This window comes from Tamandua tetradactyla, chromosome X, assembly GCF_023851605.1.
Source record: "Tamandua tetradactyla isolate mTamTet1 chromosome X, mTamTet1.pri, whole genome shotgun sequence".
NCBI classification, from domain to species: domain Eukaryota; kingdom Metazoa; phylum Chordata; class Mammalia; order Pilosa; family Myrmecophagidae; genus Tamandua; species Tamandua tetradactyla.
In genome coordinates, this window is record NC_135353.1 from 18,803,286 (window position 1) to 18,819,657 (window position 16,372).

At 37.8% G+C, this 16,372-nt stretch overlaps 1 protein-coding gene across 3 annotated transcripts in view; it reads left to right on the forward strand.

The window, feature by feature from the left end:
- Nucleotides 1-16,372, forward strand: part of ATP11C (ATPase phospholipid transporting 11C (ATP11C blood group)) — a 238,345-nt gene that overhangs the window by 198,068 nt on the left and 23,905 nt on the right. For all 3 annotated transcript variants that reach the window (XM_077146059.1, XM_077146061.1, XM_077146062.1), the window contains exon 23: nt 2,038-2,097. In XM_077146059.1, the coding sequence (XP_077002174.1) occupies nt 2,038-2,097 (60 nt within the window). The remainder of the gene's footprint in view (nt 1-2,037; nt 2,098-16,372) is intronic.

Genomic DNA, 16,372 nt, shown 5'->3' on the forward strand with positions numbered 1-16,372 from the left:
AACAAGCAATAAAATGGCTAATGTTGACCATTGGTCAGTAGTTGACATATTTCTGTTCCCAGTTTAGGGGATCTTTTATGTAGATGATGTCCCCTGTCTTCATTAAGGTCTCTGTGTATTATCATCTTAGTTGCTGACTTAGCAGCATTCTTTTTCTTGGTATCTTTTATCCCAGGATGATTTCTCATATTTTCTGTCCTCTTTGATTGCACTAAGAAGGCTTTCCTTCCTTTTATCTTGCCATTGCATCTTTAGATTATCCCCCCACCCCTGTAGTACTTGAGTGATAGGTCTTTCTGCCTTTCGTCTATTCAAATCCCCCTTGCCTAGTTCAGCCAGGTTAATGTTTGGAAAATGCTATTTTTCAGTGTGTCCTTCAGAAACTTCCAAATGTCTGTTCTCCTCTAAGAACTTGTCTGGCTTTTAAACTGAAAACCTGTCTTAGCTTACAAGTTAAAATACTTACTGTCTTGCCTTGGTTTGTTCTATCAACATATCCAATTAATCTTGAAGACTTAGTTCGAGTTCTAACTTCTTTTTTCATTCAGTCAACAAATATGTATTGAACAGCTTACCATGAGCCAAACTTTGATGCACTGAGGATTCATTATTGAATAAGGCAGGCAAAGTCCCTATCCTCTTGAAACTTATATCCTAGTTGGAGGACGGATTTCCTTCAACCCATTTCCACAAAGTGCTCCTGTGATCTCCACTAAGTTCTGTCTCCTTCGGCCTCAGAACACTTATTTCTTATAAAATATTACTCTAGAAATGCTACTGACAATATTTTTTCACTGTTCTAGAACTGATCCATACAAATGAATGTTGTCCTTCCGGGTGATGACCTTGAGAGCTACTCCTCTTTTTCTGATGCTGCAGGCATTGGTCAAATCACGTATAACACTTTTCTTTAGGAACATCCTCCAGAACCTGTAGTATATTCATCAAAATATCCTCAGCTGTGGCAGATGTTCATCCTTTGAAGATGGATTTTATTTTGAAAAACAGTCTCAAGTCTCCTAGAGCTAAATCGGACAAATTAGCTAAGTTAGAATACATGACAGAAGGAAGGAGACTGATTTTCTGACATGGCTCAAAAATGAACTCTTAGAGGTACTTTCCAAAGATAAATCCAGAGACATCATGAACAAGTGGTAACATCACTCAAATCAGCTCATAGCCCGCTTTGAAGGATAGCATTAATTTGAAAATATTAGTACTGATAGCCTGAAGTCATTCATTTCAGTATTTTATACTCCCATTTCCTACTAGCTCTTACTGCCTTATGAATTTTCAACTTGTATTTTTTGTTGTTGTTTTTTACATGGGCGGGCACCGGGAATCGAACCCGGGTCTCTGGCATGGCAGGTGACCTCTGCCTACTGAGCCACAGTGGCCTGCCCTCAACTTGTAGTTTTTTATCTACTTGTTTTTATTGTTTCCCAATTAAATAATAAGTACCTAAGGAAAAAGGAAGTTTGCTTTTTCTTCTACTTTTTTAGTGACCCAAAATGCCATCTTGCATATATTGTAGATGCTCAATAATCATATGTTCATTGTTTGATGAGATAGTAATAAAGACAGTAAAATATTCATTGATACTGTTAAAGTTAACATACACTATAATAATTTCCTGACTATTAGCATTAATTAACTTTAAAATATACATATACAGTATTACTTTATTCTTCTTTATGATGACTTTACAAATCTAATTGGCATTTAAGTACTATTAGTATAATATGAACTGTTTGGATGAACTCATTTCTTCCATGGGGTAAGACTAGCATGAGGTTCTCATAAAATAAATGAGATCCTCTTCTGCCTTTGGTAGGATAAAAGTTGGGCCTAATATGAATTTACCACTGGTTCTTGAGCTTTTTTCCTACATCTCTAGGATAGAGACTTATTACATTCTGATATTAGATAGAAGGACTTAAGACTGAATATAGCCTATTTCGGGTAGAGTTTCCTATTTTAGTTTTAGAAAGTTGATCAAATGAAAATATTAACCCTTTTCTTAATTTTCTTTCCCAGAACCTTTGTTTCATTTTGCCACAATTTTTGTACCAGTTCTTCTGTGGATTCTCACAACAGGTTTGTTTCCCAAGTTACTTGTTATACTGTGGTGTATATGTGCTGTAAATAAATTACCTTTTATGTTTTGGATTGTAGGGATCAGAAAGATATGTTAAAAAGGACATACTTTTTTCATTGTCCCATAGTTGACATTCTTAGCCTGTTTTTTGTCATCAACAAATGTGAATATCTTTGCTGTAATAATTTTCTTATCATTACTTTGTTTTTGGCGCATCCTGTTGGATTGAGATGACCTTAAGAACATTTTCAATGTTATAAAATGCATTTCAATGGTCCTAAAATGCTATGGCTTAATATTACACTAAATAAAATGTCATGCCTTTATGGTTTCTCAGGTTTGTTGTGTAGTGAAACATTGATCTTCAGGCTATCCAAGAAGTTGTGATTTCTGAAAAAGAGTCTTGAATTACTGGAGCAAGTCTAATTTTTTTGCGCTACAAAATTTTATTATCTAAAGAATGTGGTGTATATTAACTTGATACTTAACTGGCAGAGTGGGCAGGTACTTTTATAGGTTTAAGCATTGAAATGGATTTTAATTTGCTTCTAGTAGAGGTATTGCTAAGTGCAGGAGCCAACATGCTCTTGGTACCTTAGAAATTTGGTAATTAATCTCTGAGCAGTTCGGTGATTTTGCCAAGCTGAGCTACGGCAGTGCCACAGGTAGCAGAGACTGAGGTTTTAAATTTCAAAGGCAACCTTTATTCCTCATGGTTCCTTGTGGTAGGAAGTTGATTTTTTTCTATATTTCTTGGTAGTAGTTTTAAAAGAATTTGCTCTGCCTAATAAGAAGTAACTGTTCTCTTTGTCTTGAACTGGCTCCTTTGCTGTTTGATACGCAAATACACTTTTACACTGATGCAGTGTTATCAGTCCTCTGGTACCAGTTAAGCAGATGACTTCATGAATTAATCATCTACCAGCTTACGTAGTTCCATCAACCTTCTTGTGTTCAAAACTAATACTATTAAGTACAGAGAGTTTTATAAATTCTGATGAGTCTGCTTTCCTTGAATGTTAAAATTGCAGTTGACCATCAGTGATGGAATGCTTGCCTTTCATCCAGGAGATCCGGGTTTGATTCCTGGACCATGCACCAAAAAAAAAATTGCACTTGACCATAGTGTTGCTAATTCATCACTTCCTTGGATGAACTCAAATATTAGAAAAATATTTCAAATTTTCTTTGCTAATTTGTAGCAGAGTACTAAAGGGAAATTGGCTTGATTGTATTGAAACAAAGTTTTTAATTTGAAAGGAGTCTGTTACTTTTTTGTTGTTCTTTTAAAACGTGTTTACCAAGTGCAAGTTGACATGAAGAAAGAAAGGAGTTAACTCCTAAAGCCAACTGAGAATCAGACCCTGAGCTGTCTTGCGTCTTCTTAAGTTACCTGTACTGTATAGGTATCTATCTGAGTGGAAGTGAAATTTAGCCTTACCAGTTGTTAAATTGGCAGGTAGATTCATTGATTTAAAGCATATTTCTTGAGTTCCTGCTGTGTATCAGACATGGTTCTTAGTGTTGGAGATATAGCAGTGATCAAAACAAACTCCCTGATCCTCATGGAGCTTGCAGTATAGTGATGGTGGAAGAAACAGACCACAGTCAATCAAAAACATTAGATTGGATACTCTTACAGGATTAAAAAAAAACGTGATTATAGAGTATGGCTGCAGGATGGGGCTGCTATTTTAAATACGATGATCTGGGAGAGTCTCTGATGAGGTGACATTTGGGCAGAAACCTGAAGGAGATGGTAGAAAGAGCTAGGCAGATATCTTAGAGGAAAAGCTTACCAACCAGGTCAAGGCCTCTCTGAGGAGGTGAACTAATGTAAGGTATCTTTATTTTTTACTTTGACCTTGTATTACTGCTAAATGTAGCAACCTTTATGGAGCACTTTGTAGCCTTTTTCAACCTAGAGCCACATCAGCTGGCTTCTGTAACACTGGAACTTGAACAAACTATAGAAATTCAATCAGTTTTCAGATTCTTTAAGCATAAAGCAACTAGGATACTACTTGGGTCTTTTTTCTTTTTTTTTTTTCATTTTCCTTTGAAAGAAAATATTTGTAACAGGTTTAACAGGAAACAGTATTATCAGCTAAACCTGTCATTCATTTGGAGGCCATTCTGTCTCCTGTGATTATGCATGTAAGTATTCGAATTGTCTCTAATACATCCTCAAACTACCATAGGGGAACAAAAGTAGGTCTGTGCTTCTTTTGTTTGAATGAAATCTAAAGCTAAATTACACCTGGAGTTGGGCTTTCTCCTTTACAGTTTTTTCTTTAGTGAAAATGGGTAGTATCTAACAAAAATGTATCGTGTATCAAAGACTAGTTCCCTCCTTTGAGAAATAAAAGGAATATAACACTTTTAGGGGTTGTGTTTTGTTTTTGTTTTGAATTTTTCATTTCAGTAGGATATTTTCGTTGAGCATAAGTCTCTTTTTATAGAAAGTATGTGGGAAGTACCTCCATGTTTGTTGTATAGCCATATTTCTTACTTCATTGAGAATGTGCATGCATTATCTATTTCCTTTTTTTCTGCTGCACACCAGAGTCTGAGTCCCCTGCTCTGGGCTCCTCCATCTCCTTGTGTACTCAAGCTCTAAAACTTGAGTTCCTTGGGTGGGTCAAGGAATTAGTCATCTTTCTATTCCCACTTACTAGGTACTTGGTAAATGCTTGTGGAGTCAACTTATGAATGGACTAATGTTCTATCCAACCTTATCCCAACCTTTTTGAGTCAACGAATTTACCAGAACCCCCAGTATTAATAGTATGTGTATCTTTAGTAACCATTTATTGAAAAGATATAATTGTGTTTATTAAGGCTACATTTGAATGTACTTTGTTAATCAAAATTATTTATACTTGTGAACAACACATGAGTATGGGACATTATTTGGGCCATAAATCATGGTTGCATGGATAACATCTAGCACTGTACTAGATAAATACTGAACTCACTAAATACTCTCATCAAAATGAAAGATGGCAGAATAGGAAGCTCCTAGAATCGGTCTCTCTACCAGAACAACTATTAAACAGGCTGAAACTGCCTGAATCAACTGTTTCAAAACTCCAGAGTTCAGTTGAACACTGTGTAGGATCCAGGGAAGAGTGGGAGGAAGAGGCTGGTAAACTACAGTAAAGGCCAGTAAATTGCTTTCTCTGGTCACTGGATACCAGTGTCCATCCCCCATTCCCATATCAGGCTGCATTGGGGTCCAATCCTGATGTCGTTTTCTGGTGTCAGAAAAAGACACAAAAATCCACAGCACCAAGATCTGGGTGGGCATGAGCCAATGGCTGATAATGGCTTTTGATTAGTGACTTGGGATCGCTTGGGACCCTGGCTCTGAAGGCGGCCATTGTTCCAACCCACCCCTGACAAAGACAGTAGAGGACAACGCGAGAATGCATCTTCAGTGCAGCAGTGGACAGTTGAAGGGCTGCATTGGCTGGGCAGGGTCCAAGTCTACCAAGCACAGCTTTGGGTAGCTATGAAAAAAGCTCCTGGTGCTGTTTTTGGCCCATCCCTTATCCCCTCCCCAGGGTAGTTTGGAGGTGGCTGGCACTCCTTTGTGGGTCCCTGGACATATTTGGGCTGGGAAAGACTGACTTGGGAAATTCCTCTCCATTGTACCCTCTTTCCCAGAATTCCCTGCAGCCAAAAGCAGCTTCGGACAAGAAAGCAGTATAGGAGACAATTGAGAGTGATGTGAAGATGGTGGCATAGGGAGGTGTGGAATTTAGTTAGTTCTCTAGAGCAGCTAGTAAACAGCCAGAAACTCTCTGGAATAACTGCTTGGAGGGACATCCATGTACATACACACATCGTACACCGGTCTGGAACAGGTGGAAGGGCCAAGATTCTTGGCACTGAATTGTGTGTAAAGCCCCAAACTCCAAACACTGGTGCCCTTCCCCCACTGGCACGGCAGACGCATTCGGAGACTCCTCCATGGGGAAAAAAAGTGGTCTCTGCTGAGAGCAAGGGAGGCCAGCTCACCCAAGCTCCAACCAATTACAATTTTAATTGACGAATTTGGACTGCTGAATACAAGCTCCATGTACAGATAAACTGAGAACAAGCATGAAAGGAATCATGTGGTCTCTCCTGGCAGAGAAGAAATGGTACTGACAGAAAAAGAAAAATGAAGCCATGACTTTTGGAGTCGGCCAAGCTCAGAATACTGGAAAAGGGATGTGCGCCCAAGAAAAGGCTATGTAGAGCCGGGTACCAACTCCGGCTCTTGACAGGTAAAACTTCAGGGCTAGAGACAAGCTCTGAAAAGGGATTTCCTTTTTTTTTCTTCATTTTTTTTTTCTTTTTAAAAACTATTTTAAGTATCTCATTTGAGAAAGGCCCAGGAATTTTCATTTGTCAGGCAAAGAACAGAGATAAGATAGGTCTGAGAGACAAAGTAACAAGTCAGGTGAAGGAGACAATTCCCTGAGGGGCTTCTCTTCCCCAAGAAAAGGGGGAAGGGGTGACGGGGACCAGCTCAACTGGTGGCCCTCAGACAGTTCAGACCCCAGTGGCTAAGCCCTAAGTCTAGCCGTCTACCTCAGCCTCTCTCTCAACCATACCACTGGCAAGTACAGGATCTACTTAAAATTAAAGTAACCACACCAGTTTACGCTGGTGGGGAACTGTGGGCTGATAAGCACCACCTTCTGGGTAGGATAGGAAAAGCACAGAGCCTAGAGGCTTTACAGGAATCTGACAACCTGCTGGGTCTCATCCTTAGGGAAACTTGGCACTGATTACACATTCCTCCTGAAACCTGGGCCAGGTTTATGTTGGAAAATCTGATTGGAGTCCAGCATATTTGGGGAGACCCTCCTCAAAAAAAATCTTTTTAAAAAGAAGGTTCCATTTAAGCAAGGCAAAAGCCAAAAACTTATGATCAGTTAATACAAGTTATGCCAGTGGTATAGAATGAGTTGAACTGGACACCAAAGCACAGAGAACAAAGCCAACCAACAAGAATAACCTACATAAAAGTGAAAACAACTGTGCCAGTTTCAAAGTATTATGTACCCCCAGAAAAGCCATGTTTTAATCCTAACTCAGTCTTGTGGAGGCAGCCGTGTTTTTTGTTGTTTGTTTATTTGTTTTTCATGAGCAGGCACCGGAAATTAAATCCAGGTCTCTGGCATGGCAGGCAAGAACTCTGCCACTGAGCCACCATTGCCTGCCCCAGCCATTTCTTTTAATCCTAATTTGATACTGTAGTTTGGAAACTTCTGATAAGATTATCTCCGTGGAGATGTGGCACACCCAATTGTGGGTGTGACCTTTTTATTAGATGGAGAGGTGACTGCAGCCATTCCAGGTGGGTCTTGAATAATTTACTGTAGACTTTAAAATGGGAAACATTTTGGAGAAACCTCAGAAACGACAGAGCCAAAAGAAACTTCAGAGCAGAGCTAACACAGATGTTGACGTTTGGAGAACAAAGACACTAATGTTTGGAGATGCTTGGAGCACAGCAGGCATTGCCATGAGATGTTAAGCAAACCAGAACCTGGTGAAATCCAAGGGAAGCCAGGAGAAGAAAGCCAGCCCTGGAGAATCAAAATGAGGAACCCCTGCAGGGACAGAGGCTGAAAGCAATAGAGCCCAGTAGCAAGGACCAGCACATGCCAGCCACATGACTACCTAGCTGACAGAGGGGTTCCTGACCCATCAGCCTTCCTCGAATTAGGGTATCTTTCCCTGAGTGCCCTAGTTTGGACATTTTTATAGGCTTAGAACTATAAACTTGTAATTTATTAAATCTCCCTTTTTAAAAGCTGCTCCAGTTCTGGTATATCACATTCTGGCAGCTTGCAAACTGGAACAGTGACTTCCAGAATTAACTAATGAAGGAAATCAAATGCCAAGGCACCAACAAAAAATTATGAGTCACAATGCAATACCAATTAAAATCCCAATGACTTACTTTGCAGAAACAGAGAAAAACAATAGCCAAATTTATTTGGAAGGGCAGGGTGCCACGATTAACTAAAAATATCTTGAGAAAGAAAAATGAAATGGAAGGTCTCACACTACCTGACTTTAAAGCCTATTACGAAGCTACAGTGATCAAAACAGCATGGTGCTGGCATAAAGATAGATATACTGACCAATGGAATCTAATTAAATGTTCAGAAATAGAGCCTCTCATCTGTGGACAATTGATCTTTGATAAGGCAGTCAAGCCAACCCAATTGGGACAGAGCAGCTTCTTCAATAAATGGTATTTGGAGAACTGGATATCCATATGCAAAGAATGAAAAAGAACCCATATATCACACCCTATGCAAAAATTAACTCACAATCGATCAAAGACCTAAACATTAGAGCTAAGACCATAACACTTTTAGAAGAAAATGTAGAGACATTTTTATAAATCTTATGATATGAAGTAGTGTCCTAGATCTTACACCCAAAGCACGAGCAATGAAAAAATAAATAGATAAATGAGATCTCGAAATTAAGCACTTTTGTGCATCAAAGAACTTTGTCAGGAAAGTAAAAAGGCAGCCTATGCAATGGGAGATATTTGGGAACTACATATTAGATAAGGGTTAAATACCCAGAATATATAAGGAGATTCTACATTCAACAATACAAGACAAACAACTCAATTAAAAGTGGCAAAAGACATCAACAAACACTTCAGAAAAGGAAATACAGATAGCTAAAAGACATATGAAAAGATGCTCTACTTCGCTGGTAATTAGGGAAATGCGAATCAAAGCCATGAGGCGATACCATCTCCAACCTACAAGAATGGTCATTAAAAAAAAAAAAACCAGAATACTACAAGTGCTGGAGAGGATGTAGAGAAAGAGGCACAGTTATTCACTGTTGGTGGAACTATTAAAAAGAAAAATAGTGCAACCACTCTGACATGACAGGCAGTTTAGCTGTCCCTCAGGAAGCTAAGTATTGAATTGCCATATGATCCAGCAATACCATTACTAGGTATATATTCAGAGAAACTGAAGGCAAGGACATGAATGGACATATGCACACCAATGTTTGTTTGGCATTATTAACAGTTACCAAGAGATTGAAACAACCCAAATGTCCACCAAAGGATGAGTGGCTAAACAAACTGTAGTGTGTGTGTGTATATATATATATATATGGACTATAGACTTTTATGCAGCTGTAAGACAGAATAAATTCATGAAGCAAATAACTGTGGATTAACATTATGCTAAGTGAAACTAGCGAGAAACAAAAGGGCAAATACTGTGTGGTATCATATGAACTAACATTCGTGAACAAATGTTGAGTACTAAAGTTGAGAACACAGGTTATCAGGAGATAGAGGGTAGAGATGGAGCATTTGATGCTGATAGAGTACAGAATGTTTAACGGGATTGATTGTAAATATTCAGAAATGGATAGCACAATGATATCTGATGGTAGCAAAATGTTGTAAGTACACTGGACAAAGTTGTGTGTGATATGGTTGTGGGATGAGTCTGGGGGCATGTATGACACCAGAAGGAAAGATAGAAGATAAAGACTGGGTCGGTATAACGCAACAAAGCCCACAGTGGACAATGGTGATGATGATTAAATGTACAAATATAAGAATGTTTTTGCGTGAGGGAGAACAAATGAACGTCTACATTGCCAAATATTGAAAATGGGATGATATACAGGAAAAATGCAGTCAATGTAAGCAGGGTCTATAGTCAACAGTAGCATTTTAATATGCTTCCACTGAATGTAACAAAGATATTTTGCCAAAACTAAATGTTAATTGGTGTGGGATGTGGGGGAGGAGTATGTGATTCTTTGTGGAAGAAAATGTCCTCATATAGATTGTGTTGGTAAAGGCATGGCTATATGATTATACCAGGAACCATTGATTTTTCACTTAAAATTGGATTTTATGATGCCCAAATAAAGCTGTTTAAAAGTGAACCGAGAAAAACAAGTGCTGGGGAAAATGGAGGGAGAGATGTACCTATTCACTGTCGCTAGGGAAGCCGAGAGGTGCAGCCCCTCGGAAGAGCAGTGTGTTGACACCACAGGATAGGAATGGGGTTACCATATGATCCTGCAATACTGTTGCTAGGTGTATGCTTAGAGGAACTGAGAGTGAGGACATGAATGAACATTTGCATACTGTTTCTGCTGGCAGTATTTGCGATTTGCAGTGGTTGGAGGGATCCTGAGGGAATATTGATTGAGGAATGAAGGGGGAACTGTGGTGTATATGTACAACAGACTACTGAGTGGCTGCAAGAAGGAATGAAGTTGTGAACCATGAAACCGTGTGAATGAACCTTGAGGACAGTATGTTGAGTGAAAAACAGAAACAAAAACATAAATATAACACCTCCCTAATATGGACTAACTATGATGTGCAAACTCTGAGAAATGAAGTGGAGAGCAAGGTTATCAGGGGAAGGCCTATTGTGAAGGTCCTTAGATTGTGACCTCTTACAGCAGTCACATATATTCTGGAGTGGTGACTGTTATTTCTAAATTCTGAGATGCTGAGCTCTTTATGTATAACCTGGTTGTTTCCCGGAACTTTTGGTATCTGTATGACACCTAAGACCAGAGCTAGGATTCTGCAGCTATGGTAGTCAGCAGTATACCATACAGCAACTGTTAAAAACACTGAAAAAGTGATCAGACTTAATTAGAGATATGAATGAAGGTGATCTGGGTAGGCCTAAGATAAATCAGATTGAAGAGTAAAGGATGACGTAGACCATATTTTAAAACTTCAACTTGAGTGAGACCAAAGGAAGACATGCTCTTTGGTACAAAATTTATATTTTGGTAGTCCATTATCTAATTTAACTTGTATGGTATAATTCCATAATTACATGGAGTCTTGAATAGGTCATGAGGTCTTCTTGGTTTATACAGGTTAGTGTGATGCCCTGATATATCCCAAAGTAATTTTGGCAGAGAATAAAAAAGTATTTGCAAAGTCCACTTGAGGGATTGGAGAGAAAGGACGAAATATTAAACTACCCCATCTGGGGAATTTCTGATATACTTACAAGCAGTGGGGACAACAGATTCAATAGACTGAGCCCCCGATCTTGAAGCTTTCCCCTATGAAACTTACTCCTGCAAAAGAGAAGCTAAGCCTACTTGTAATTATGCCTAAGAGTCACCCGCAGATAACCTCTTTTGTTGCTCAGATATACCCCTCTCTCTATAAGCCAGCTTGACAGGTGAATTCACTACCCTCCACTCTATGTGAGACATGACTCCCAGGGTGTAAGTCTCCCTTGCAACACGGGACAGGAATCTGAAGGATGGGCCAGGACCCAGCATCACGGGATTGAGAAAGCCTTCTTGAAAAAAAGGGAGAAGAGAGAATGAGACAAAATAAAGTTTCAGTGGCTGAGAGATTTCAGAGTCAAGAGTTTATCCTGGAGGTTATTCTTCCCTCTAGAGTTGGCTAGAGGGAAGTACCTGAAACTGTTGAACTGTAATCAGATAGCCTTGATTCTTTTTTTTCTGTATACAACAATAAACATTTATAGTTTCACACAGTTTCTCTGAGTCAGGAATTTGGGAGTGGCTTAGCTGGATAATTCTGACTCAGAATTTCTCATGAGGTTGCTGTCAAGATATCAGCAGGAGCTGCAATCATATAAGGGCCTGACTGGGGCTAGAGGACCTGCTTCCAACATGGCACACATGGCTGTCGTCACATGGACATAGATCCTCATTACATGGCACTGTCCTTGTGCTGCTTGAACATCCTAACAACGTGACAGCTAGCTTCTCCCAGAGCAAATGATCGGAGAGAGAGCAAGAAGGAAGCCACAATGTCATTTCTTTTTTTATCATCACATTGTTGTGTATTCATCACCATTATCATTTTTAGAATGTTTCTATCACTCCAGGAAAAAAGAAATAACAAGAAAAAACCAATACATCCCATACCCCTTGCCCTTCCCTCTCATTGACAACTAGTATTGAAATCTACGTACTTTTTCCCCCTTATCCCCCCCTATTATTTATTTATTTTTGTCCTTTTATTTACTCATGTGTCCATACTCTGGATAAAGGGAGCATCAGCCACAAGGTTTTCACAATCACACAGTCACTTTGTAAATACTATATAATTATACAGTCTGCCTTCAAGAATCATTAGCCTGAATTCTTTTTTTAAATATTTTTATCGACAAATCTTCACACACATATAGTCCATACGTGGTGTACAATCAATGGCTCACAATATCATCACATAGTTGTGCATTCATCACCATAATCAGTTTTAGAACATTTGTATCACTCCATAAAAAGAAAAAAGAAAAAACTCATACATCCCATAACCCTTTACCCCTCCTTCTCATTGACTACTAGTATTTCAATCTACCCAATTTATTTTACCCCTTATCCCCCCTATTGTTTGTTTATTTTTACCCATATATTTTTACTCATCTGTCTAGACCCTGGATAAAAAGAGCATCAGACAGAAGGTTTTCACAATCTCCCAGTCACATTGTAAAAGTTATATCATTATACAGTCTTCTTCAAGAAAATCAAGGCTATTGGAACACAGCTCAACAGTTTCAGATACTTCCCTCTAGCCATCCCAACACACCATGAACTAAAAAGGGATATCTATATAATGCATAAGAATAACCTCCAGGATAATCTCTCGACTCTGAAATCTATCAACCACTGAAACTTTGTCTCATTTCTCTCTTACCCCTTTTGGCCAAGAAGGCTTTCTCAATCACATGATGCTGGGTCATGGTTCATTCCGGGATTTCTGTCCCACTTTGACAGGGAAGTTTACACACCTTGGTGTCATGTCCCACATGAGGTGGAGGGGAGTAACTTGAGTCTTCAAAATGATTGTATAAATATATAGTTTTTTATGGTGTGAACATATGATTGTGAAAACCTTGTGACAGAAAATCTGTAAGAAAATAAAGGCAAAAAATAAACAAATACTAGGAGTGGAGGGTGGGCATGGGATGTTTTAGGTGTTCTTTTTTTTTTTTTATTAATTAAAAAAAGAATTAACAAAACAATTAGAAATCATTCCAATCTAGGTGTTCTTTTTTATTTTTATTTTTTATCGTATTATTTTTGGATTAATGAAAATGCTCAAAAACTGATTGTGTTGATGAACACACAGTTATGTAGTAGTTGTGAGCCATTGATTGTACAGTTTGGATGACTATATGGTATGTGAATATATAATATAAATAAAATTGCATGTAAGAAAGAGACAGTTGAAGTGGACAGCCTGGTGCAGAGGCTTACCTGATTTAAGTCCTGTAGTGGACCACCTGGAGAGGATGTAAATCTGTTTCCTGGGAAACAGAGGGGGTATTCAAACTACTGTAAATGGGATTTCCCACAGCCACTAAGTAAGCCCAGGACAAGATACAGGCCTAGAAGAAACAGGGTAGACCCTGCACTTTGCATTCACCTTGGACTGACCTTCCTGATAGAAACTCTAACGAAAAGCACCAGCCAACACAAAGCCAGTTTGCAAAGACAGTGAACAGTGTTTTTGCTTAGATTTGCTCAGTTTTGTTAGTCTCTGACACTCTAGAAAAATCTCTGTTATATCACCAGCTATAAACTCAAGAAGCTGACACATCAGGGAATAAATCCCAGTGTTATTATAAAATATTAAAATATACAGTCTGCAACAAGCTATCACAAGAAAAAAAAGAGCTTTAATTTATGGCTCATCCAAAGCAAGAGGTTAAACATCCAGAAAACATCATCGGAAGAACGCTTTAAACCAAACAGAACTCCCAGAGTTTAAAACTATATAATAACTGAAATGAAAAATTCCCAGGAGGGTTTCAACAGCAGATTGGAGCTGGCCAAAGAATGGATCAATGAACGTGAAGATAAGACACTTAGTGAGTCAGGCTGAGGAGTAGGAAGAAAAAAAAAAAGATTAAAAGTGGAAATAGCCAAAGAGACATGTTAGACAACATCAAGCGTACCTTATATGCATTATAGAGGTCTCAGAAGAAGAAGAGGAAAGGAGCAGAAGAAATATTCAAAGAATTAATGACAGAAAACTTCCCAAACTTAGCAAAATATGTGAAAAGGCACATTCAAGAAACCCAGAGAACACCAAACTTAAAAACTTGAAGAAAAATGCCTCTGTCACATGTTGATCAAACTGTCTAATATAAAGGACAAAGAGAGAGTTCTGAAAACTGCAAGAGAAAAGTAGCATGTTATGTTCAAGTGGATCCCAATCAGATATAAGTCCCGATTTCCCATCAGAAAATATGACAGGAAGAAGAAAGTGGGTCAGAATATTTAAAATGCTGAAAGAAAACAATTGCCAACCATTAATATTATATTTGGCAAGATTTTCTTTCAAAAATGAGGGAGAAATTAAAACATTCCCAATTAAAAGCTAAGGGAGTTCCAGCATCAAGGGATTGAGAAAAATCCTAGAATGAGCTGAAACTCAGCATCAAGGGATTGAGAAAACCTTCTCAACCAAAAGGGGGAAGAGTGGAATGAGACAAGGTGTCAATGGCTGAGAGATTCCAAACAAAGTTGAGAGGTTATCCTGGAGGTTATTCTTACACATTAAGTAGATATCACCTTGTTATTCAAGATGTAATGAAGAGGCTTGAGGGAACTGCCTGAAAATGTAGAGCTGTGTTCCAGTAGCCATGTTTCTTGAGGATGATTGGATAATGATATAGCTTTCACAATGTGACTGTGTGATTGTGAAAACCTTGTGTCTGATGCTCCTTTTATCTACCTTGTCAACAAACGAGTAAAACATATGGAATAAAAATAAATAATAGGGGGAACAAATGTTAAAATAAATTTTGTTTGAAATGCTAGTGATCAATGAAAGCGAGGGGTAAGGGGTGTGGTAGGTATAATTTTTTTTTCTGCTTTCGTTTTATTTCTTTTTCAGTTGTGTTTTTATTTCTTTTTCTGAATTGATGCAAATGTTCTAAGAAATGATGAATATGCAACTAAGTTATGATATTGCGAATTACTGATTATGTATGTTAATGTTTTATTTCGTTTGTTAAATTTTTTTTTGTTAATAAATAAATTTTAAAAAAAGAAAGCTAAGGGAGTTCATCACCACTGAACCTACCCTACAAGCAATGCTAAAAAGAGTTCTTCATACTGAAAGGAAAGGACACTAGACAGTGGTTCAAAATAGAAAAGAAATAAACACTTATGATCAAGGTAACCATAGGGTAATTATAAATGCTAGTACAATTGTATTGCATTTTTGATATGTACTTCTTACAATTGCAAATGCATAAAATAATAAATTTATGGTTTAGACATACAATGTACAAAGATATAATTTGTAACAAGTACAAAAAAGAGGTGATATGAAGGGTTATAGGAGCAGTGTATGTGTGTGCTATTGAAGTCAAGTTGGTCTCAAATCAAATATGATTGCTGTATATTTAGGATGTTAAATTTTAACTCCATGGCAACCACAAGGAAAAAATGAAAATTTATCCAGATAGAAATGAGAAGGGACTCAATATGGTAAAATAGAAAATAAATAAATATGAAAGTAGGCATTAACAGGATTGAGGTATCTCAAAGGTATAAGACTTCCAAAAACCAGATAGCAGAATTGCAGAGGAAAATTACTACATTGTAAGTAGTTACTTTAAATGTAATGGATTAAATTCTTCAATCAAAAGGCAGATGTTGGCAATATGGATAAAAAAGCATGATCCAACTATATGCTGTCTAAAAGAGACACCTTAAATTCAAAGGTATAACTAGGTTGAAGGTGAAAGGATGAAAAAAGAAAAGGAGCCATACAAATAGTAACTAAAAGTGACCTGGGGTAGCTATACTGATATACAAAACAGATTTGGTCAAAACAGGAGAGACAAAGATAGTGCGTATATACTGATAATGGAGTCAATTCAATAAGAAGACATTACAATTATGAACATATGTGTACCTAACAACAGAGCCCCCAAATATATGAAGCAAATACTGACATATTTAAAGGGAGAAATTGACAGGTCTTTATTTATAGTAGGAGTCTTTAATATACCACTTTCAATAATGTATAGAGTATCTAGACAGAAGATCAATAAGGTAATACAAGACTTGAATGATACTGTAAATTAACTAAACCTAACAGATATACATAGAGCAATTCACCCAACAGCAACAGAATGCACATTCTTTAGTGCACATGTAACGTATTTGAGGATAGAGTGTATTGGTCACAATTCTCAATAAATTCAAAAATACTAAAATCATGCAATGATTCTTTTA